This window comes from Drosophila kikkawai, chromosome 3R (assembly GCF_030179895.1).
Source record: "Drosophila kikkawai strain 14028-0561.14 chromosome 3R, DkikHiC1v2, whole genome shotgun sequence".
Taxonomy (NCBI): Eukaryota; Metazoa; Arthropoda; class Insecta; order Diptera; family Drosophilidae; genus Drosophila; species Drosophila kikkawai.
This window is the reverse complement of record NC_091731.1, coordinates 36,770,144-36,794,241: the sequence shown is the minus strand read 5'-3', so window position 1 is coordinate 36,794,241 and position 24,098 is coordinate 36,770,144. Positions and strand designations below refer to the sequence as shown.

At 45.3% G+C, this 24,098-nt stretch overlaps 4 protein-coding genes and 1 long non-coding RNA gene across 5 annotated transcripts; 4 read left to right on the top strand and 1 right to left on the bottom strand.

The window, feature by feature from the left end:
* Positions 1-6,208: 6,208 nt before the first annotated feature.
* LOC108075712 (uncharacterized) lies at positions 6,209-7,180 on the bottom strand. Its single transcript, XM_017168243.3, has 2 exons — positions 6,515-7,180; positions 6,209-6,462 (listed from the first exon to the last, which is right to left on the bottom strand). Exons 1-2 carry the CDS (start codon positions 7,039-7,041, stop codon positions 6,288-6,290), a joined length of 702 nt encoding a protein of 233 aa, XP_017023732.1. The 5' UTR covers positions 7,042-7,180; the 3' UTR covers positions 6,209-6,287.
* Positions 7,181-9,435: 2,255 nt separating this feature from the next.
* LOC108075701 (uncharacterized) lies at positions 9,436-12,426 on the top strand. The gene has a single exon (XM_017168225.3). It carries the CDS (start codon positions 9,546-9,548, stop codon positions 12,306-12,308), a length of 2,763 nt encoding a protein of 920 aa, XP_017023714.3. The 5' UTR covers positions 9,436-9,545; the 3' UTR covers positions 12,309-12,426.
* A 781-nt stretch (positions 12,427-13,207) lies between these two features.
* LOC138927861 (uncharacterized) lies at positions 13,208-16,258 on the top strand. The gene has a single exon (XM_070286723.1). It carries the CDS (start codon positions 13,361-13,363, stop codon positions 16,094-16,096), a length of 2,736 nt encoding a protein of 911 aa, XP_070142824.1. The 5' UTR covers positions 13,208-13,360; the 3' UTR covers positions 16,097-16,258.
* Positions 16,259-17,494: 1,236 nt separating this feature from the next.
* LOC138928812 (uncharacterized) lies at positions 17,495-18,015 on the top strand. The gene is made up of 2 exons (XR_011445210.1): positions 17,495-17,567; positions 17,623-18,015. It is a non-coding gene; the product is annotated as an uncharacterized lncRNA (long non-coding RNA).
* Positions 18,016-19,550: 1,535 nt separating this feature from the next.
* LOC108075759 (uncharacterized) lies at positions 19,551-23,169 on the top strand. The gene is made up of 3 exons (XM_017168317.3): positions 19,551-20,252; positions 20,328-20,577; positions 20,639-23,169. The coding sequence occupies exons 1-3, from the start codon at positions 19,756-19,758 to the stop codon at positions 23,051-23,053; spliced, it is 3,162 nt and encodes a 1,053-aa protein (XP_017023806.1). The 5' UTR covers positions 19,551-19,755; the 3' UTR covers positions 23,054-23,169.
* Positions 23,170-24,098: the final 929 nt, after the last annotated feature.

The window sequence follows — 24,098 nt, the reverse complement described above, 5'->3', positions numbered from 1 at the left end:
AGCCTAAAACTAGCATATCTTGCTCAAACAATTCCATAAGTTTAGCACTTTTAAATTCCGGTTATTTGCCAAACAAATTTATTTACCAATTCTCATGCTGTTTTCTGCTGATTTGTTGGCTTTATTCATTAGCATTTCATTTTGTTTTTTTGTAAATATAGAATGAACTCTGCATATATTTAATATTTGTCCAGGCAAGTAAATCGTTTAAATAAACATTGCACCATAAAATTGTTTGCCAAAGCTTGTACTATTCCCAATTATTTACTTTTCACATCAAATAGTTGGGTATTGACTTGGAAAATCTGCTGAAAGAAAATAATTTAATAGAATGTCAATTGAATTTCAATAGAATTTCCACAGAATAGATTTATAAATAAATTACCTTTCCTGGAACGGAAAGTAATTAAATTGTCAAGAGATGATTCACTGGAAAAGTAAATCCAAAATCACTTCAAAGGAATAATAACCTAAATTTAGGGAACGTGTAAATTCTTCAATATTTATTTTAATTAAATTCAAATTTCAGGCTCGATTCTTGATATTGCCTGGTAATTAAATAGTGTTATATTTATTTTCTAGGAAAACCCACTGCCTGCTAGGTGTTAAGTGTAGGGATTTCTGCACTGGGCACTTTCACTTCCTGTTACTGTTGCCCTTGCCTTGCCCATTCCCTGTTGTGGGTGTTGCAGCTGCTCCTGTTCCCACTCTTGCCAAGTGGGAAGTGCGGCTAACCAATCACTCGAGTGTCCCGCTCCTTCATCGGCTCCTCCATCCTGCTCCTCTGAGAGGATAAGACAAGGAGGGCCAACAAATGGCGGCTGGTCCGCCTACTGAATTGGCCAGAGGACGAGGCCGATGGATGGCCAAGTGCCGCCGGGCCACTCAGCAATGATTAATTACACTTAATTGTAATTTATGCGGCTCGGGAACGGCTCTCTCGCTCGCCATTCTTCTTCATTAGTCCGGGGCAGGACTCCAGTGTGTCCTGCCACTTTTATTGAAATCTTAGGCCTTTGGGGCCCAAGTCCTGCGAATGTCCTCTGTTTCGCTAATTGGCCATTAAGCTGCCAGGATTTTAAAAGCGTTTAGCGCTGACTCTCGCTTTCGCCGGGGCTTACACTTGACTTTTGTCCGGCAAATTGTGACGGGAGTCTGGACGGAGGGACGGATGGAGAAGGCCTCCTGCTGCTGGCCAGCTAGATGGCCGACTCATCAGTCTCCGGCTCTGTCCGTGTATATTCCGATATATAAATCAGGCTGCTTGCTTTTCCTTGACTTTTCTTGAGGTTGTTTGCTTCCGAAAGCACCGGACATTAATCAGGCGCCGACGACCTCGGTCAATGGGAAATGTTGTTCATTTGATGGCAGCTTGTTGCAGCTTCAATTTATATCAGAGTTCATTTATTTTCCACAATGTGGCTTTATATTTGGTGCGCTTGAAAGGTAGAAGGAATGGGGGAAATAAATAATATTATTAATTTAAAAATTAGAAACGCCAAGAGAAGAAACTCCTAATGTTTTATTGTAGAAAACTTTAAGTTAATGTAAAAAATACCTAGAATTAAGGGCACTTTCTTCTCTCTCATTGAAAACTGTCAAACAAATAAATTAATTTCAAGTTTGAACAGAAAAACAAAAGAATTATAAAGTTGTTTCTGCGATTTGACAGCGCAAAACTAAAGAAAAACTTTATGAGTGCCTTCCTTGCCGACTGTCCCTGAATCAATAATCATTATGGAAAAGTTCTCCCTTTGGATCCTTTTCACTGGACCGTGTCCCTTTCAATGCAGCTGCCTAATTAGATCGGTTTGCAGCTCGCGGGAAGTGGCCAACAGTGCAAAGAGGACAGGCCCGGGCTTTCGAAGGAGTGGCCAAGGCGAAGCCGAAAGACTGCAATGAAGCTTTAAGAGGGAAATTCGAGCAGTTTTCCGGGCATAAAAATTACGGGGGCAACGTGAGCGTTTTTACGACGAACTGCTGACATAGATTCCGCTCAAATATTTCGCACTACTTTTCATTTTACGATGGCACGCAATGAAAAGTGAAATGCTGAAAGCCTTTTCTTCCTCTTCCGCGCCTTCCTCTTTTTAGCGCGTTCGCCTTTTGTTTACTTAATATTTTGCGCCGCCCTGTTCTTTTTTTCTTCTCCAGTTTTCCCGAGTTTTTCCGGGCCTTTCCCGATTCTGTTGCTGCAGCGAAAATAAAAGCGGAGCAGCGCAAACAATGCGCCGAGTGATTGCCGTGAAACATGCTGCGATTTTTAGCCCCCGACACGCCCATCAGCTGCCAGCTCCGCCCCATCCATCAAGCCATCAGGCCAGCCAGCCATCCATCCATCCATTTATCCAACCATCCATCCATTTATCCATGACTGCAGTCGTTTTCCACACTTTTGTTTGCATGCTTAAATAAATGCAGGCGAATATTTATGTTTTATTTGAAGAGCTGAGCAAATCCATGAATAAACTGGATGAAAGTCAAAGGGAAAATAACCGCAAGAGCCCTTAAAAATTGATTTCCAGAGTTGCAGTCACAAATTTGCAAAGGGTTAAGTGTCCTGGCCAAGAGTGGCCTTTAACAAATTATCTAATCGAAGTTTTTTTTTGGCCATCCTCCCCAGCAAAGTGCTTTCGCAGTGGGCAGGATTTTCAAAACTGACAGCTGGCTCAGCTGCATTAAGTGCTGAAACTGTCAGGCCAAGTCCTGGGGAAGGACCTCCCCCAACAAATTTTTGCTCTGGCACGGCAGAGATAGCATGGTGAAAAAAATTCACAAAATGTTAAACAAACTAGAATTTCAATTCGGAATAAATGGAAGTTAAACCAGGACATTTTTGGTAGCGGATACCTTTGTCATAGGTCACCTTAAATAGCATTTTCAGTTAAATGTTTTAATCAGTCAAGACTTAAAATACTTAAGAATTCTCTCGACTATTTCCATACTTTATACTATTATTTTTCGAGTGCCTAGAGGGCCAGAAAACCAAACTGCCGATGCTGCGTTCTAGTTTAATGGCCATACAATTGACGTAGAAGCTGACACATTCCCTCAACTGAGCTGAAATAAACCAAACTGAGCTCGGCTGAGTTGGGCGGTGGAAATGCCACAGCATTAGTGGCTCTATATCCCGTTGCCGCTCTCCAGGGAGTCCCCCCAGCATTTTCGCATCAAATTGCAGTCGGGGAAAAGTGCATTTTATGACAGGCAACGAGAGAGCCTGAGCCGAAAGCCTCTGGGAAAATGGTGAATGGTAAGCGACAGCCACAGTTTTAGCGTCTTTGGAAAACACTCACACACACATATCAGGAAAGTTTTGAATTAGTAATTCCAAACACCAAAAACAGAGGCACACACACAACAGCCACCACATATCCAAACACAAACACGCAGGGCCCAGGGAATCCTCCTGTACTTTTACTAATTTGTACCTTAAGGTGATTGCGTTGTGTAAACTGTAAACTGTAACTTTAACTTTAGCCAGTAAGAGCGAGTAACCTCGCCCCGAATTATGTAAATACAAAAAAATATATATAGAAAAAGGAAACACAACCTCGAATATCTGTCTAAAGTAACCAAAGAATCGGCAGAAGAACCGGAAACTAGCAAGTTCTTTAGTTGTAAGCAAAATATCCAAAGAAATACACTGTATGTAAGGCTCTTTTTGTACCTCTGCTCTCCCACTTTCGAATTTACCGACCGCGGAACCCTAAAAAAATGAACTAAAGCGCTCAGTGAAACTTGAACGTATTTGGTTTAGCCCTAAGTAAGTGAAATCGCAAGAAAGCTAAATAAACTAAATAAAATTAAACTAATTAACTTAACAGAGGTCACAGCCCCGCATGTAGCCAGGTAAGCCACAATTATGCTGAAAGCATTTAATAGTCTAAAACAGGAAGTACATACATAATCCGCATAGAGCATATAGCAAATTAAATTGTAAATTATTGAATCTCAAGCGAAACTGTAGTGGAAATTAATAGTTCATTGTTGCTGTCTAGCGTGTGTAATGGGGCAATTGGAGGAACCAAGCAATGGGCACACTAGCTGATCATCTCGCTCTCTTTCTCTCTTATGGGAGTGTAATCTACCAGAGAGACCAACTCTCTATTGAAAGCAGCGTGATCTGCCAGAGTAATCATTCCTTATTCCTTGAAACTGCACCCTTACAACTAGCGTATAAATAACTATGGCTAAAACAAATATCAGAAACTAACTAACTAGTTAAATGTGTGTGCGTTGTCATTGCAAATATGTAGCAAAGAGGTCCCCCTATTAAAATTAAAAGAAATAAGAACATGAAAATAAATTGCAAACGTAGTACGTAAGTGTTTTGTGTGCATGTCTGTATCTGTACCATATATATTTATGTCTTAATCCGAAGGAATCGCATCTGTATCCCTAAGTTGACACCATCTCCTGCCTTTCCCCCCGTCTGCGTACTCTTTCACTGTTCTGTATAAATCGACAAATCTCTCAACTAAGTTTACTCAAACGGAAACTACTAAAGCAAAGTGAGAAATACTTAAATAAATACTGAAAGCATATTGATAAGCAGAAACATTCTCCTGTGTTTGGCTTTCGCTTAATTGCATTTTCAGCCAGAGATTTCGATTCCGCACGAAATCTGATTCAATTATCTCCGAAAAGTGCACAGGTAAGTGTTAGCTTTTTTTCACAAATTTAATTTCCCCCAAAAATATATAAAATTCGACATGTCACTGCCGAGGAAAGTGGGCGCGGCAAATAGTCCCTGACCGTGTGAGGAATTCAGAGTTTATTAAAAAAAAACGTGTGCCGGAATTCAATTCGAAGCCAAACACAAACACGAAATGCGCCGAACCGCAAATGAATATATGTCTGCTTGCTTTTTCCGCTTGCATTTCTCCCAAGGATGCACAGAAAACAGGAGCAGACAGCGAAAAGAGAGCTCACACAATGTGGAAGGACGTCAGGGTAGTCATGAGGTTTTATTAAATTTTAATTGGATCTTTGAACTTTAAAAGGTTTCTAAATGAAACCAATATATTGGAGAAATATATAAAAACAATTTAAAAAGTCTTAGAAGGGTTTAAAAATGAAGAGTTAATTGAATAATAATTAAATTACTTAAATAAATATGCACTCCCATAATTTTTATCCACTTTCAGCTTTTAAATTAAGGTCCACCCAATGTAAACCCAGAAACCCACACATTCCCGACTGATTCTCCTTGGAGTGAAGTTTTAATTTCCGCTCTGTGGTTACCAATCCAAAGTCAGGGGCCCAGGCAGGGGAATCCCTCTGCTGCGAGTCCTGCGAGTCCTGCTATTATCGCACATTGTTGGTGTAATATGCAATATTATGTCAGACAGCGGATGTAATTTAACTTGATGCTGTTAAAAAAGCTGTTGCCCCAACAATGGAATCCGCCTGAAATCAGGACTAAGCTCGGCGCAGCAGGAGCGAAATGAAGTTCGAAAATCGAATAAATATTCAATTATTTACTTGAGACTTGGGACACAATGGCGGGGACACAATTCGCAGGGAGAAGAAGTCAATATTAAAATTTTCTTCGGCTACACATTTCCCGCAGCCATTCACATATATGATTATGGAGCATCTGTGCAGAGGGCAAATAAAATAAAATAAAAAATAGATGAACTTACTCTCCTTTATGCGTACAGACTGACACATACACACATGGGCCCGTCAAATTTTCAGCAAACATCTCAAGGAGAGGACATTAAAATGAGCAAAATGTGTAATAAAAATCCAACCTGATCCCGGGACCCAAATATTTGCTTATCTACAAAAGCCAGCAGGGAAAAATACCCCGAATTGAAGTCACATTTTAATCAAGCAAAGTAAAAAAAGTACAAAAAAAGCATTCCAAGAAGGCCATTATTTAAGCCAGGCCAATGCCTTTAAAGCTGTTTTGGCCAACAAATACAAGCGCTGGACGAGGAAAATCGATATGTGATGTGAGACGAAGCCAGGCTGGATGCAGTTTAAAATACAAACTAGAAGGGGATTCGAAGAACCCTAGAGGGGTGCTTAATGACAGGTCAATCATTATTAAATGAGTCAAAAGTATAAATATTTTATATAGAAATTTTTAGTTTATTTTACTTCAATTTGTATTTACTAATTGTAATTTTTCTTAAATAATTTGACTTAAGAATATGTTTTAAATATAATTCTCTAACAGGAAAGCTCTTCCTCAAGATACTTTGTCTGAATTTTCATGTAATATTTATTTGGTTTAAATGTTTAAGAATATTGCCTTAAATTACTCATGCTGCCTGTTATCTGGAAACAGGACTCGATTGGATAACATAATCCTTCTGTTTTCTGGCATCGATCTCCAGAGCCTCGCGACAAGGGTCACAAGCGTTTGGATGAGTCTTTGACTTGCCAATAACAAATACTATGTCCTGCGGGCTAATGTTCTTATCTAAATTTCGGCAGGTTTCGCCAGCCCTGCAACCAAAAGGAAATTAGGTACCATACTTTAATGGTAACCCCTACTCACCTGGCATAATCGCCACACTTGATGAACAACTTGCATAAAAACTCCAGCTTGCCCTTTGGCTTGCCATCCAATTCCAGGTTACAGGTGCGCGTATAGGAGAACTCTTTCATGTCCAGGTTAATGCTATTTGTCAGTTTCTTGGGCAAACGCGTTTTACCCACACCCACCAACTCGCTGTCGTAGGTCACCTCAAAGCCCAGACCGTTCTCCATGATGTTGTCCACCAGATCCTTGGGCTCCTTTTGGAAGGTCAGATTGGCAGAGGAATTGAAGACATCGATGCTTGTCTTACTGGCCGTTAGGGAGAAAGTGTTACCCCCAAAGGTGACCGACACCACCAGCTTCAGGGGATCGGTCAGCGGCACGCCAGTCACATCCAGATGCGTCATCACAAGATCGAAGGAAAAAACAGGCAGATTTCTATCGAAAACTGGCTCTTTCGGGACAGCTAAAGCAGGCTGCTCGAGCACGGCCTTGGTGAGCCTTGCCTTAGCTTTTTTACCCTTTCCTTTACCTTTCTTGGGCATCTTGCAGGTTGGAGTTTGGCGTCTGCGGGGTGGTATTTGAAAGTAAAACCGCTTCCTTTCAGGCTACATAACAGCTGTACAATTTACAATGTAAAACCAAACAAATAAAACAATAATTTGATTGTTAAATGAAGGGATTCTATGATCAGACAATTATTAATCTACCCAAGACTGGAGCCTTAATAAATACCTTAACGTTTGCAATGGAAACCTGCAATCAAACACGATTTAACACTTTGTCCGCCAGAGAGCAATTTTGGTTCTGGGTTGCGGAATTCGTAGATTTATTGGCAAACGAAATACCGCACTTCTGCCCCCGGGAGCTGCAGCTCCCCTCTCTCCTCCTGGTGAGTGATTCGCCAGCATATTTCAGAAGCATTTAATGGGAGCACTCATTTGTCTGCCAGCAGAAACAGAAACAGCAGTGGTTCTCCTTGCTCCACGCTCCTTGCTCCCAGTGTCAGTGGTTTCGATGCAGCCACAAGGAGCATCATCCGGAGGAGGTGTACGCTGTGGCGTATACGTAACGTGCGAAAACCAAGAGTGCTCGCCGAAGCTTCTACTGCTTCCTTTTCCCTCCAACCAATTACTTGTGGGCTGGGCAGCAGAGAGCAGACGGAATTAGTTTTGCCAGCAGAAGAAGAAGCATATTTTGTGTTTTATTGTTTATCCAAAAGGATTTATTAAGGTCCTGCTTATGGTTGGCATACACACACAGCTAAGGTCAAAATAATAGAGCTGAAAATAACTTGGGATAGGGTCTTGGAAATTATATAGAGATCTTCAGCTAAACTGCACGGAATGCTGCACCCTGACAGGTTGATTGCTCTGCACGAGAGCAGATTTATGATTTATTTTAAACCAGTTCTTATAATTCGTGTTTCATTTAATGTTTATGTTCTTCTGCTCTAGTCCTTGTATTTCCTCCCCAGCTGTGTACATCCAAAGGCTTACACCCTAATTGGTGGCCTTTTCGGCTTAGGTCTAATGCAAAGTGGCTCTGGCATTTATTTTGCGGCCAGACATTAATTTGGCAAGCAATTAAATTGCAGCTAGACGAGCATTTCGTTCACAAGTACACAAATATGCAAATAAATGTGGTCTCCTCCGTAGTCGTCTGTTCCATTCAGCAAATAAATTATGCAATCGAAGGCAAAGGCACCAATTCGGCCAATGGCAATTGCTAGCAAAATTGTTTTACAATTGCTTTGCTCGACAAAATGGCCAACTAATTAACAAGTCATTAATGCCACGTTTTCGGCCATAGGAATTTTAGCCAATTTCTAGCCACAATTGAAAATGTTTGCTACGGCACGGCGGTCTAATGTTCACACGTTTCGAGGGGGCACCAAAATATTTTCACAAGCTCTGACCAACACTTTTGTAGCAAAATGTGGAATTTAGAGACACTAGACAGGTAAATAAATACTCTACAGTTTTCTTTACTTTTCTATTTATTTATCATTACAGCTGTTGGACCTCAAGGAATGTGACACCTTTAGACAGCAAGTTTTAAAGGAATTTCCTTGAAAATCTATCTTAATCTCTTACCATATTAGTGTATACAAATTAAGTGCTGCTGTGTGCATTCTTTAAGCCCAAAAAGTCCCAATACTGAACCCACTCTTGTCGGTTAGAGCAAATTGGGATATATACAGCCACCATTTTTGTATAATTTATACACGAGTGGTTTCCACTTGCCCAGCAGAAACTCGCCTGCGCCTGGGACCCGGGCATCCAATTTGTTATTGTTTGGCTATTGGCGTGGACAGCGAGGACCTGACCAATGAACCCACCCACTCCCACTCTCACTGAGCTTTTGGCTGCACCAATTTGTATCCAATTAAATCGGCTTAGTTAGTCAGGGAACGCTGGCTGCAAACGTTTTCATTTTTACTGTGGAAATAGTTCTGGGATTCGGGGATATGTATGCGTCAACCTAATGCGCGAAATTTAATTAAAATTGAACTTAATTTAGATAAGCATGTGAGCTGATTTGATAAATTGCCCGAGGAGGGTGTCGTGTGAGTTTTCCTCGCTTTCCTTGGGAACATTGCGTGCTAAGCCGCTTACGGAAGGTGTAGCGATAAATAAGAGCGCGATTTTCCACGGGAATTTCAGCAGCAACAGGCGCAGGGGGAGTGTAACAGGGAGTGGCCGGGGTAATTAGAAATCCATTTTGCTGGGCCGCAGTCCTCTGGGACGGGAATCCATTTCGCAGGTCACAGGAGTTCAAAGTTCAACCAAACAGCTCACAAAAGGAACTTAATCACCGCGGGGACTTAGGAATCAGTTCTTTTGGGAGGTTTTTAAGAGATTTTCATGCTCCGTATTCTCAAACTATAGCCTTGTCTTTACTGTTACCTGATTCGTATTCCATCTCCGGTCAGGTTGTGTCGATGCTCAGTGTGTTTTCAACCATCACACAAAACACATTTCCAATTTTACATGAAACATTTATATGCTGTGAAAAATTTTGATAGTTTTCTTTCAAGACTTCCAAGATGGAGTCCAAGGAACTAGACTTTCTGTTCAATGTGGTAATCACCCACGCCAAGCTGTTCAAAGATGTCCAGGAGCCGGATAAGATCGATGCGGTGGTCAAGTTCGCCCGCAAATCGATGACTATCCCAAACAATGTCATCAATGCCAGCGACTTTGATGTCAATTGTCAGTTTCCCTTCTCGCTTAGTCCTAACGACCTACGTGAAGACCTGGCCAACAAAGGAGTCGTGGTGTCGCTGCGCTACAACAAGTCGTCACTGGGCACCGCAGATGTTTTTTTACCAGACACATTTCTAGACAAGATTGGACCCACCATGAATGACCTTTTTCACGAGGAAACCCTTCCCCTAATGCGCCAAAAGAATATCATCGGCAACTTGAGCGTCCTGTTTGTGCTGACGATCAAGTGTGGGGAGAAGGAACTGGATCAGCTGGAGCGAAAGTCAAGCAGAAGGTCCACCAGGAAGTCTGGAACCAGTATCAAAAGTGAGGCTGATGTCCTTCAGCTCGCCGAACAGAAAAAGATTGAGGAGAAGGAAGAGTGCTTCGGAATGGGGCCCACCATCAATCCTCAGGATGTGCTCTTTGTCATGGGCGATCCCGATCCGCTCCTACAGATCCCCTCCGAGCCTTGCTCCGAACTCCCCACGGAGGAGGGTGATGAGCGCCTCAGGCTGGATCTACAGCGCTACCCAAGTCTTAATCGTCGCGTCATCTTTCCGGACGACGACCCCAAGCAGAAGCCCTCTCTCAGCCAGCTGAAGAAGCTCACAGAGAAGTACGCTAGGATCATAGATTCAGTGACCGAGAAGTTGAAGCGAGTCACAAAAGAATCACCTTTCAAGAAGGAAACGACCACTCCCAGGACACCCCCGGAGGTCGGCGTTGAGCACTTTATCCCAGTGCCTATCGAATCTGAGGAGGAGTACGGCGTAAAGCCCATTCGCTTTTGTCCCGTCTGCTTGTATCCGATGTCGTGGCTGCCAAGGTACACCCCTTGCCCCAGTTGCAACACCAGACCGCGGCCCGTGCAGAAGGCAGAGAAGCAAATGACTGCCAACGAGATTGTGGCCGAGCAGCTGGTCAGGCCGAAGGCTCCCCGCGTAGTCGAGGAGTTTTGCAAGACTCCCTGCGAAGACAAGTGTCAGCCTATGGTGAACTTTGACTCGGACACAGAGTGCCCGCCGGGCCGCTGCACATGCAAGGACGGCAACTTTTGCACCCACTGTCGCATCCGCAAGTTGTGTCAGGACATCTTTGACGAGGACGAGGTGAAGAAGCAGGCTCAGAAACTTGGACGCTACCCCCAGCCGCGCTCCACTGAAGACTTTGCCTTGATTCCAGACCCCGAAGACGATGACCGTCCCTACCTTGCGAGGGTCTTCTCCGAGATGAAAAACTTGTATGCCCAGCACGACTCCAGAAAGATCGATGCCATTCGTAAGCGCTGCCAGTTCGAGACACTAAGATCTGCACCTAGTGGCCACGACAAGGAACCTTGTAACCGCCAGAGGGCTGGACATAAGCAATGCCTGCCGGCAGAGCCCTTGGTGCCACGCCGCCATGGCTGGGATTGGCCCCGAAGTCCCCAGGCCAGAAAGTATGGCTGGCGACCGGGCTGCATCATGCGGGCGGCCGTGCAAGTGATGCGTTACTTCCTCACTTCCAAGGATGAACGCACTTCATGCTGCCAGACCCTAGTCGAACACGAGCAGCTTCAGCGGCAAAACACACCGGTCCTAAACATTTGGAAACGCGATGGAGAGATCTTTGTAACCCTGCGACCGCTGGGAAGTCTAGGAAAAAAGCAGAAGCCCATCACCTTTAGGATCGTAAAGAGCCACCTGGCGGTGGCCCTGCGCCAGATCAAGCGCGCTCTCAAGGATCAGGGCTTCGAGAAGTGCGCCTGCCACAAGTCTCTCATGCTGTGTACCTGTCGCGACGCCCTGGAGAAGTTTGAGCTGAACAAGGCCCTCCGGAGGGAGTGCCAACGTCGCCTCATCGAGCCATGCCCGGAGCACCTGGTGCTCACCGACACCAGTGTCAGCGACTTGGAGTTCAATCTGGATGTCCATCCGCCGTCTAGAAGATGCAGATCTCAGATAAAGGCCATTCAAAACAGCGTGAACTACGGCACCCAGACATCCAAAAAGGATGTGATGCCTCCGCCGAAAAAGTATCCCACGCAGATGTCACCCTATTACCGGGGATTTGATTGCGCTCTCGGGGATCGCTACATGGGCACTGCACTCGGCTGGCCGGGCGAGCAGGTCTTCGAGGACGGCGTCTTCGGGCTGGCGGGCGGCGGACCCCACGGCCCTAAACCTATGCCCTGTGGTCGAGCCTCGGGTAGGGGAGCAGCAGATGGAGCAGGTGAAGGACCATATGCTGCATTTGGAGGAGTAGGTGGAGGAGGAGGAATGCTCGCTGGACGCAAAGGTAAACGAGGAGCCTGTGGTGGCGGTCCTGGAGGTGCTATGGGCGGAGCCTGGAAGGGCTTCCCTGTCAAGGAAGGCCGCGTTGGCTACAGTGAACCGATCCCGGTGCGATATCCCAAGAGGTTCCTCAAGCCCGCCCAGGACGCAGCCAAGGCGGCCAAGCAGGCGGAAATTGACGCTTTGGAGAAGAAAAAGAAGGGCATCGATATGGTCAAATACCTGCAGCAAAAGGGCACCCTGCGACGGCCATGGAATCCTATAGATGGCAAGGATACTCGGCCGATACTCACCAAGCGTACCAAGAAAGAAAGTTTTTCACTGTGATCCGTAAAATTTATAAATTGTATACATTCTTGAATGAAACGTAATGTAAACTTACCATTTAACCAAAGACAAAACAATTAAACCTAGAAAATTATTTAGACTAAAAAATATAGTAAAATGTTCATTTTATTTATTCATTTTACTTAAACTTTTTGACAAGAGCGCCGCAGGCCATCGTCTCTGGAGACCCACTATCCCTGAGTACCTTTGATAAGTTTCGGGGAGATGTTGCTCTTCTCCACCACTTTGGGAGTGGCCTGGACGGCAGCCAGGGCGAGGAGCAGGAAGGCACACAGAGCGAAGATCTTCATGATGGGAATTTGCGATGCAATCTGACTGCTGGAGATCCCCTTTTATACCAGAAACCGCAACCAGTTTCACAGGTTAAGAATGTTCTACTTAATTATTGACTCGTTTTGATTAGGAACAATATTAATATTAGGAAACCTGTCACTGGTAATTAAAATCAACTGTATTTCTTATTTATGGAAAACTGGTTGTTTTGTGACGAAATATGAATATGACGTTGTACAAGATATGTGATTATTTTGGATTTTAGTTAAAATATGTTATCTTGCTTTAAGCGTGAGTTAATTTAAACTTTTGTCAACAATACAGCTTAAAGATTGCAAAAAGTATTGATATATTGTTATATAGTCTTTATATAAATACATAAATCAATTTATTAACGTATTGAAATGTGTGGAATAAACCTATATTTCTTGTAATAAATGGGACCAATTACCAATTACATTTTTCAATATTTAATAAATTCACTTCACCATTTTTTTTCAATAAACATCGGATTTAGATAAATGGGATAGGATAGGATAAAATATTTTAGGAGAGGATACATATCACCCAGGCTGATCTGCACTTGCCTTGACCCAAGTGTCATTTATATAAACGACATTAACTTCACATACACACACCTTCTGTTCTCGCGTTAACATCTTAATTACTTTAATTTTACAGCTGTTGCAGCTTTCAGATTTTTAATTACTCCTTACAATTCGAACTTCCAAATAATACCAATCATCACCAGCTCAGAAATGAACACTGACGTTTCCTTTCTGTTTGATGCGGTCGTGACCAATTTGGAGGTCTTCGGCGTGGTATTCACGGAGCCGCTACAGGTTGCAGTTAAACTAAAGGTCATGGGAACGAACTTAAAACTGACCTCCAGCCGGGTGAACGTTAGCGATTTTGCGGCAAATCGGGAATTGGAGTTCCTTTCGGATCCTCAGAAGGTACGCGACAACCTGGAGGAACTGGGCTTGGAGCTGGCGGCGTCCTATCAGGGCTCAACTCTGGGCCTCGCCTCTGTGACCTTTCCGCCGGAGTTTTTGGAGAAAATTAGCCCCACCATGAGCGACCTGCTGCACGAGGACAGCGTGAATCTAGAGCGGCGCGGCGATGTCGTGGGTTCAATAAGCATCCTCATCCGGCTAACCCTTAAGTGCGAGGAAATCCCACCGAAATCGGGCAGCCAAGTCTCACTGAGTAAGAAAAGTCACGTTAGCTGCTCCGGCCAAGGTCCCACCATCAATCCGCATGACGTGATGTTCCTCATCGGTGATCCCGACCCTCTGCTGCAAATTCCTTCGGATCCCTGCTCCGAGCTCGCCACGGAGGAGGGCGACGAACGCCTGCGCCTGGATCTGCAACGCTATAGAGGTGTCAATCGTCGCGTTGTCTTCCCAAAGGATGACCCCTGTCCCCAGCAGAAGCCCTCCTTTAGTCGCCTGAAAAACATGACCGATAAATACTCCCAGATCATAGATTCGGTTGCAAGAAAGGTGAAGTACATGGAACGTCTAACATGCGCTGTGGCCACCTCAGAGCCGACGGTCACTGCCAGAACTCCCATGAATGAGCGCTTTATCCCAGTGCCGCTCGGATCGGAGCCTGAGGATCTGCCCGGGGTAAAGCCCATTCGCTACTGCCCCGTCTGCCTGTACTCGATGTCCTGGCTGCCCAAGTACACGCCCTGTCCCCGCTGCAACACAAAGGCGCGTCCCATGCTCCCTCCACAAAAACAGCTGACGGCGATGCAGATCGTGGCCGAGCAGCTAGTGAGACAGCAAGGAGTCGAGGATCTCTGCTCGGGTCCCTGTCGGCTGATCCAAAATGCAGGCAGCGAGGGGGACGAGTGCCCGCCCTGTCAATGCACCTGCTCCGGGGGCAAAGTCTGCGCTCACTGTCGCGTCCGCAGGATGTGCGAGGACATCTACCACCAGAGCGCCCCGGAGCCTGAGCAGCGCATGCGCCTGTCTAGGCCCGGCACCCAGGAGGACTATTGCGTGATCCAAGACTCGCAGGACGACCACCTTCCCTACCTATCGAGGGTCTTTCACGAGATGAAGCACTTATACCAGCTGCACGACTCAAAGAAGCTCGAGGCACTGCAGCTGCGCTGCCAGTCACAGACGCTGCTGCCCAGACGCTCGATCAAGGAGCTGACCGAGGCGCTGTACCAGGGAAGCAGGACCGGGTCCCAGACCCAGACTATGCAGGACCATCGCCAAAGGGCTGGCCACAAGCGTTGCGTACCCTCTGAGAGCGGCGTTTCCCGCCGGCATGGCTGGAACTGGAAAACCTCAGCCGAGGCCCGTACCAAGGGCTGGCGACCTGGAGCCATCCTGCGTGCCTCCGGCCACGTAATGCGCTACTTCCTGATGAACCATGAGCGAAACCTTTACCAAAAGATACTATCCGATGAAGACCATCGCCAGAGAATGGCTAAACCTGTGCTCAGTATCTCCAAGCGGAACGGCGAGATCTTTGTCACCTTGCGTCCGCTGGCCAGCATGGGCAAGAGACAGAAGCCCATTACCTTCAGGATCGTAAAGAGCCACCTGGCAGTGGCCCTCCGCAAAATCAAGCGCGCTCTCAAGGATCAGGGCTTCGAGAAGTGCTCCTGCCACAAGTCCCTCATGATGTGTACCTGTCGGGACGCCCTGGAGAAGTTTGAGCTCAACAAGGCCCTCCGGAGGGAGTGCCAACGTCGCCTCATCGAGCCATGCCCGGAGCACCTGGTGCTCACCGACACCAGTGTCAGCGACTTGGAGTTCGATCTTGATGTCCATCCGCCGTCTAGAAGATGCCGGTCCCAGATACAGGCCATCCGAAACAGCGTGAACCACGGCACCCAGACATCCAAGAAGGACATGTCGCCGCTGCCGCCCAAGTATCGCATGCAAAAGTCACCTTATCACCGGGCATTCGATTGCGCTCTCGGAGATCGCTACATGGGAACTGCATTCGGCTGGCCGGGCGAGCAGGTCTTCGAGGACGGCGTCTTCGGGGTGGCGGGCGGCGGACCCCGCGGCCCTAATCCTATGCCCTGTGGCAAATCCCGGCCGGTCAATCTCTGGGGTGGGGAAGTAAAAGGTGAAGGACCATATGCTGCATTTGGAGGAGTAGGTGGAGGGGGAAGAGTTCTCGTTGGTTACCGACGTAGACGAGGAGCTCGTGGTGACGGTCTTAGAGGTCCTCTAGGCGAAGCCTGGAAGGGCTTCCCTGTAAAGGGACACCGCGTTGGCAACAGTGAACCGATCCCGGTACGGTATCCCAAGAGAGTCCTAAAGGCCGCCCAGGAAGCAGCCAAGGCGGCCAAACAGGCAGAAATTGACGCAGTGGAGAAGAAAAAGAAGGGCATCGATATGGTCAAATACCTGCAGCAGAAGGGCACCCTGCGACGGCCATGGAATCCTAACGAGGGCAAGGACTCTCGGCCGATGCCCGCCAAGCGTACCAAGAAAGACTCAGGCTGTATAACCCTGTGAATTGTGAAATTTAAAAACTGTATACATTTAAAAGAAATGTATAATAAACTCACCATCCATCTGGCCCAAAAAGTTAAGATAGATGTAGAAGATCGGCAGCAATTATCCGCAAAGTGAGTCAATGTGAGTCAAATCAGAGCAATAAATATATTTATCAGTTTCTGTGTTTGTTTATTTTCATAATTTTGTTTAGCCAACAGAACAACTCGTTTTGAGTAAACAATAACACAGTTGTTTAAGCCTCAAGATCAACAGGTGGCAGGTTTTATAATAATAATACTGTTTCACATTAAACACAAGCGGAATATAAATTAAACTTTTTTTGAATTAATAACCAAAACAAAAAAATTAGGTAATACAGATGATAGAACTGGTCTTCTGTTGGATTCCCCAGGGTGTTCCCCAGATAATGCAGTAAAAAGGTTCCATCATGAAGATCTTCGCTCTGTGCGCCTTCTTTCTATTCGTCCAGGCGACTCCCAAAGTTGCCGAGAAGAGTGGCCTCACTGCCAAATCCCTTGGCAAGGCGGCAGGAAAGGACTCTGGAAGCGGCCTTTGAAATAAAAAAGTTTTACTGACAAAAAGGATTTAAATAAATCTATGTTTTAAACAACACAAAATCGGAATACTATTTTAAAATATATTTTTATCGTATATATTAAGGAAAATAACTAGGTATTTCCTATAAAAGTTAGGGGGATAGAATAATTAAATTGTTATACCTTTGCGAGGTACTAAAATTTTAATCAGAAACTTGTAAAGCAATGAAGGAGTCATTTCCGACCCTATAAATCGTATATATTCTTGATCAGCATCAACAGTAGAGTCTTTCTAGCCATGTTGGAAAAAAAAAAATTTTTGTAAATTTTTTAAAAATTTTATAAGGGGTTACATTGTTAAAAATTTCAAAAATTTGAAAAAATTTTAATCTTTTTAAATTCAATATTTAGTATGCAGATTTATTAACATTTTAAAAACTAATACAGAAAAACTTTCCGAATTAAATTTAATGCATTTTCGGCTTAGTTATGATTGATTTTCGATGCCATGATTCTATAGCAAAATGCATATTTCGGCTTCCCGAAGTTGATTCCCTTCTTTTTTTTAGATGCACATTTTACTAGATGATATTTTACTAGATATTTAAGGACTACAAGAAGAAACAGCCAGTGCCTAAAATCAAACTAATAAAAATATATTTAAGAAGGGACAAACGTTTTCCAAAAATAAATATTAACGTTTTTTAAAATAATTTCTTAATAATTATTCTTAAAAGTTATGATTTAGCTTCATATATCTTCCAAGACCACTAAAATATTATTTAATTTTAAGCCCCAAAGTAGGCTTCCACAATATTAATCGATGGTTTGTTATTGTCATTAGCCAACCGGTCCTAATCAATAAACAACAATACATCTGCTTGCACAAAAAAACTGCAATAACATCGAAAGTTACTGGCATTTAAAAATAAGTAAATTAACCGATTTATCGATATTAGAGCCATAACTCAGATATTATATTTCCAGCTGGTGGAGAAAGCCAGTGAATAAGTATAAAAGAGCTTGCCCAGTTCTCAGAATGCATCAACAACACTCACGATGAAGTTCTTTGCTATTGCTGCCTTCCTCCTCATCGCCGCTCTGGCCACCGTCCAGGCAACTCCTGGCTACCAACAACCGGCTCAGCACGGTGGCCACCAGCAACAACATGGAGGCCACCAGCAACAACATGGTGGCCACGGGGCATCAACTCCTGTGAGAGGAGGCCATGGATCAGTGGGACACAACGGTCCTTCAAGCCACAATACTCCAAGCCATCACGGGCACCATTAATCTTTTTCTTGGAAAGCCAGCCGGCGATCTTGGAAAGAAGTTAAAGTGGATAAAAGCATTCAATAAAAAATTTCGTTTATTCGAAAACATATTGTCTTTTCTTTTGTAGTTAATTTATTTTAGATATTTTTCAAAATCTAAATGCTGAGTTTATTATTACCAAGAAAGGAATCCAATTTTGGCAAGGACAAGTCAGTTTACTCTTGGAGCTTGCAATTGAATCTATTTAATTAAACCTTTCTGAAGGGTTTTAAATAATTAAAAATAAATAAACGAATCTTTTCACTGATTTTGTTAGTTTCTATGGCAGCTATATGAAATAGCCATTAATAAATTAAAATAATAACAATTAATTATGTGACTATGCCTTCCGATCTGACCCTTATGGACTAAGAAGAATTTGGGTATTCGAAATTAGTTCACTTTTTTATTTTATGGAGTTAATTCTATTTTAATTGGATGTTTATTTGAGTTAAAATTGATCACATATTCAAAGACCATAAAAATAACACAGAATATAATTATTTCATAGATATAGACGGAGAAAGCAAGATTACAATTCTGTCTAAAATACTTTCCCATTTCCTTTGGAAGCTTTAAAATTATATATAAGTGCTATCTAGGTAAAAAAACTAACCCTTATTAGAATATATCTCAGAAAGTTGGAAGAAAATCATGACTATAGATAAATCAAAGACTATAATGTTCTCCATGGGTATAAAAATATTGTTCAATCTCATGATAAAAGTAACAAACTGTATTAAAACTTTCCTATTTATTTTAACTAAGCTCCAAAGTAGGCTTCTATATTATAGATCGGTTATTATAAATAGTCGTTAAGCTATCTATATTGAAAAGTCAGCATTAATACAGTTGTTTACACAAAGAACAACTACAAAAACATTTCAAGTGACCAAAAAACAACTGTTAAAATTAGATCGAGTTACCACCAGATTTCCTTTATCACAAGCCACAAGAATCACCAATTAGAAATTATAAATCCAGCTGGTGGAGAAAGCCAGCGAGTAAGTATAAAAGAGGTTGGTTGGCTCTCAAAATCCATCTGAATTAGCCACGATGAAGTTCTTTGCTCTTGCTGCCGCCTTTCTCCTATTTGTCGTCCTGACCTCAATCAAGAGCACTTCTCCCTACACAATAGAGGATACGCCTCTTGTGACTGACGTTCCGAAAGACAGTGAATCTACGACTATTGATTATAAAAAAATCACCTATGAATACGCTCTCCGTTTACTCGATCCGAATCTGTCAACCGAAGAGGTTTTAAGCATGTAAAAGTGAAAGAATAATAAACAATAAAAATTCCGTTTCTTTAATATCATATTCCGTCTTTTGTAATTAAATAGGCTTAAGAGTTCAATTTAAAATTAATAAATTTCATCGAAGTTATTGAAAATGTTAAAAAATTAAATAATATTAGGAGGCTCTCATGGGTTTCTCCCAGCAGAGTTTTTTTCACAGCCTTCTTGAGACAGACTCCTTCAAGGATGAAAGGTAAGGTAAGAATAGATCCCGAAGGAATCCCCATCTAACTACCTAAGCTCTCAAAATCAAGGGCTTTATGTCAGAGACACTTTCTGGCATTTTATATTCAGCTTTGGTCTTAGTTGGTCTTGCTTTTACGTTCCGTATGTGGCTTTCGCTTTGCCAGTTTTATTGTAAAGTTTAGAGTAGTACAGTCCTTTCAAGAACAGGATTCCCCATTTAAAAAAAAAATTATAAGTAAAAAAATTAATTATATAAAAACACACTGACTCTGGTTTCGTGAGGCCACGATAGACAGAGCCAAAAGCCGATCCTCTCCCCGAAATGGGTCCCAAGAAGGAGTCTGTGAGCAAGGAGCCTGTGGCCACAGAGGAGCCACCACCGCGGGTCGAAAAGCCCAAGAAAGTTGCCCCGCCGATCTTTGTCTTCGACGTTGTGGTCACCCATGTGGAGTCCCCAAATGCCGAGTTCACAAAGCCTGAAAAGCTGGAGATCATTGCCACTTTCGGCAAGATCCCAATGGACCTGGCTCCTGATCAGGTCAACGTAAGCGACTTCAAGCCAAACACCAGCCTCACCTTCCAGAAGGAACCCAACGATATGAGAAAGCTGGTGAAAGATTGTGGCGTCTCCTTTGCGGTAACCTATGCCAAGAAGATTATTGGTGCTGCCCAGGCCTCCTTTCCGCTCAGCATCGTAGATGCCATTGATCGGGACATGGCTGACATTGTCCACACGGACACCGTTATGTTGGAGCGCGGCGGAGAGGCGACCGGCAAAGTGGAGTTCCTTTGCCGACTGGTTTGCATGTGTGCTCCCGAGTAAGTTGATTAAACTTTCTTCCTTGAGAGGTGGATCTTCCGTATCAGCATTATATTAATTCTGCGCTTTTTCAGAGAGGGCGAGTCCGAGTGCCAGCGGTTGATGGACCGAAGCATCAATCCGCAGGACATAATGTTCGTTCTGGGCGAATCCCAGGTATGTCCCAGTGCCTGCGCGCCGTGTGCCAACGAATTGGAGGATGAGGAAGGCGACGAGCGCCTCCGGCTGGATCTGGAACGCTACCGCAGTCAGGGTGGCGGTATCAAGCCCTACAAGATGACGACGGACAATCCATCTATGGTGCCTGCCTGCTGTGAACTAAAGGTGGGTTCGTATAGCCTTCAGTTTCGGTTTAGTCTTTCAGGCTTTCTTGTATTTCCTCCAGAAAATGGCCATCGAGTACGAGCAGATGATCGACGCCATAACCAAGTCCACTGGCAAGGCACCGCCACCCGAGCCGCCGTGTCGCGATCCCGATGAAGTGGCCGCCATGGGTATGAATCCCTGCTTCTGCCAGAAGCCGGATCCACCGATGCTAATCGATCTGCCGGCGCCGCCGAACAAGCCCTGCTTCGTTTACCTCCCCGCCTATCAGGAGGATGAAGAGATGCCGGACTTTTGTGACCGTAACCTCATCCCGGTGCCGATTGCCGACTGCGACGGCCAGCCGATGCCGGACATCAAGCCCATACGCTTCTGTCCCGTCTGCCTGACCAACATGTCCTGGCTGCCCAAGTTCGCTTCCTGTCCCAAGTGCGGCGTCAAGCCCATGCCCGTGGTGGAGGAGCGGCACAAGGAGAAGAAGCTGTCCGCCGACCAGATCCTGCTCGAGTTTCTGGGCCAGCCGCCGCCCCCTGTGGAGGACTATTGTGAAAATCCCTGCGACAAGGCCATGCAGGCCAAATCGGATGCTGCCGCCAATGAAGAGTGTCCGCCCTGCCGTTGCACTTGCAGGCACGGCAAGATGTGCGCCCACTGTCGCATCCGGAAGTCCTGCGCCGACATCTTCAAGTCGGACAGATATTTACCGCCCAAGTGCCCCAAGGTGCAGCCAAAGGATTCGGAGGATTTCTGTGTGGTGAACAAGAGCTCCGACGACTGCCGCCCCTACCTGGCTAAGGTCTTCTCCGAGCTGCGCGACCTCTACGACATCAAGGATACCAAAAAGATGTCCGATCTCGACGAGAACTGTGAACGGATGGCGCCGAAGCCAACGGCAACGCCGGCTGGAACAGTGCAGACCAAGGGCCAGGCAAAGGAGCAGGCAACCACAGCCAAATCATTGCACATTCCGCCCAACAACAAGGGCCAGATCTCCGGCAGGCACAGAAAGTGCGTCGGCCAGGCGGGCTTCGTGTCGCGCAACCATGGCTGGGCCTGGAGCAAGAGCTGGGAGGCCAAGAAACTGGGCTGGCGTCCGGGCGCCATCCGCAAGCCCATCAAGAACCTGATGAAGTTCTTCCTGGAGCGATCTCAGGACAAGAATGATCTGATCAAGGAAGCCGAAGCTTTGGAGCGCGAGAAAGAGCTGGCCGCCCCGGTCTTGAAAATCTGCAAGAAGGACGGCGCCATCTACATCACGCTGCGTCCACTGAGTCCGCTGGGCGTCCGCCAGAAGCCCATCACCTTCCGGATCGTGAAGAGTGACCTGGCGGTGGCGCTGCGCGAGATCAAGCGGAAGCTCAAGGACAAGGGCTATCGCAAGTGCACCTGCCACCAGACCCTGATGATGTGCACCTGTCGCGACGCCCTCGAGAAGAGGCACCTGCAGCGGGCCCTGGACAAGGAGTGCCAGCGTCACTTCATCGCGCCCGCAGCCGAACATCTGATTCTAACCGACACCAGCGAGAGCGACATGGAGTACGACTTTGATGTCACTCCGCCGGCGGGCACTGAACAAAAGTACCCGCCTCCCATTCCTCCACCGACCGTAAACCACGGCACCCAGACGTCCAAGAAGGACATGATGCCCCCACCGAAAAAGTATCCCATACAGATATCACCCTATTACCGGGGATTCGATTGCGCTCTCGGGGATCGCTACATGGGCACCGCGTTCGGCTGGCCGGGCGAGCTCGTCTTCGAGGACGGCGTCTTCGGACTGGCGGGCGGCGGACCCCACGGCCCTAATCCTATGCCCTGCGGCCGACCACGGCCCGGCACTGCCTGGGGTGGAGGATCAGCAGGAGGAGCAGCAGGTGGAGGACCATATGCTGCATTTGGAGGAGTAGGCGGAGGGGGAGGAATGCTCGCTGGACGCGGACGTAGGCAAGGAGTCGGTGGAATGGGAGGTGGCGGTGGTCCCGGCGGATTTGGAGGACCCGGCGGACTAGGAGGTCCTGGAGGCGGAGCCTGGAAGGGCTTCCCTGGCGTCAAGGGTGCTAAAGGTGGTTTTGGTGGTTTTGGTGGTGTAGGTGGAAAGGGAGGCCCAGGTGGCGGCGGCCCAAGTGGACCGATCCCGGTGCGCTATCCCAAGAGATTCCTTAAGCCCGCCCAGGACGCAGCCAAGGCGGCCAAACAGGCGGAAAAAGACGCTATAGAGAAGAAAAAGAAGGGCATCGATATGGTCAAGTACCTGCAGAAGAAGGGTACCCTGCGGCGGCCATGGAATGCTAACGAGGGCAAGGATAAACGCCCGCGACCACCTAAGCGTACCGACATAGGACCAGATGGTCACACGGACTTCTCGCGACATCGCCAGATGCTCATGGCAGGGCCGCCGCCGCTGCTCTCCCAGATTCCCAGAAGAGGCAAAGGCTGCCCTCCCGACTCTGCCTTCCGCATGGATATTGTTGGTTAGGGGTACCCTTAAAGGTGCTATCCCGGTGGATACTTTGCTCTTCGATGTCCCTGTCAATTCTTATGTAAATTCAGACGACAAATAGCTTTGGTCAAATATATATATTTTATCTTAAAGCCACATTTTTTATATACAAAATCTTTCCAATCACTTATGTCACCTTAAAAGAACATAAGCCAAGAATGATAAATCCCAATCTTATGTGCACTTTACGCCTTGCAATCTGTTGCCATAATTGAATTTTCGTCCAAGCAAAGTTAATGTATCTAAAAGATACCCGCACCTTTTAATGGGACGAAAATCCAAATGGTATTATCAAATGTTATGTTATGTTCTGCTAGATTCTATCTCCAGCTTTGCTCTCTTGTATATTATGCATGAAATATGGCAATTTCAATTAGTTTTTAGTGCCGCCGCCCCACAGACAGACAGAGGATTATATTCTGTAAGCCCCCAACAGCTTGTTTGCGTTATTATAACAGCATTTCGGATTTCAGATTTCAGATTGCCAATGGAATGGCAACTCCACTTCGTATTCCCCCTTCCCGCAACGACATCGGTGCAGATAGCTTCAGTCGAGATTGAAAATGTTGTCTGAGCGCAGTTAATTAAATGGCAGGCACGCACAGGGATCTCTCTCTGCCAGAGGGGACTGAGGGGGCAATAGTACTTCATAACGGTTTAGATAGCGACAGAAACCCACACACGCACTCTGAATAATAGTAAATTAATGGCGAATGTTAATATATGCAAAATACCTAAGCTGATTAGCAAAGGCAACGGCCACATCGCAGCAACTGGGTGGGAATTGGCCAACTTAAATTAAGGCTGATAAGTGGCCAAGACTTACTAGCTAAGCTAGTAACTAGTAAAATATTTGGAATATAGATTAATGTTTAAGTAAAATATTAATCTTAAATGTGTGTTTATTAATAAAAAATTAATAACGAATATTAGGGCTTGATAATTGTTGAAATATGAGTATCTAGAAGTAGACGTAATTTATTATGCCTTTATTGATTTATTTATTTGATTTATTATGTTT

What these genes read in the sequence shown, in the direction of transcription:
- LOC108075712 (XM_017168243.3), bottom strand. Translation starts at nt 7,041, where the DNA reads ATGCCCAAGAAAGGTAAAGGAAAGGGTAAAAAAGCTAAGGCAAGGCTC. An exon ending in AAGTGTGGCGATTATGCCAG is followed by an intron (nt 6,463 to 6,514) that starts GTGAGTAGGGGT and finishes TTTTGGTTGCAG; the next exon opens with GGCTGGCGAAACCTGCCGAA.
- LOC108075701 (XM_017168225.3), top strand. Translation starts at nt 9,546, where the DNA reads ATGGAGTCCAAGGAACTAGACTTTCTGTTCAATGTGGTAATCACCCAC.
- LOC138927861 (XM_070286723.1), top strand. Translation starts at nt 13,361, where the DNA reads ATGAACACTGACGTTTCCTTTCTGTTTGATGCGGTCGTGACCAATTTG.
- LOC108075759 (XM_017168317.3), top strand. Translation starts at nt 19,756, where the DNA reads ATGGGTCCCAAGAAGGAGTCTGTGAGCAAGGAGCCTGTGGCCACAGAG. An exon ending in GTTTGCATGTGTGCTCCCGA is followed by an intron (nt 20,253 to 20,327) that starts GTAAGTTGATTA and finishes GCGCTTTTTCAG; the next exon opens with AGAGGGCGAGTCCGAGTGCC. An exon ending in CTGCCTGCTGTGAACTAAAG is followed by an intron (nt 20,578 to 20,638) that starts GTGGGTTCGTAT and finishes TATTTCCTCCAG; the next exon opens with AAAATGGCCATCGAGTACGA.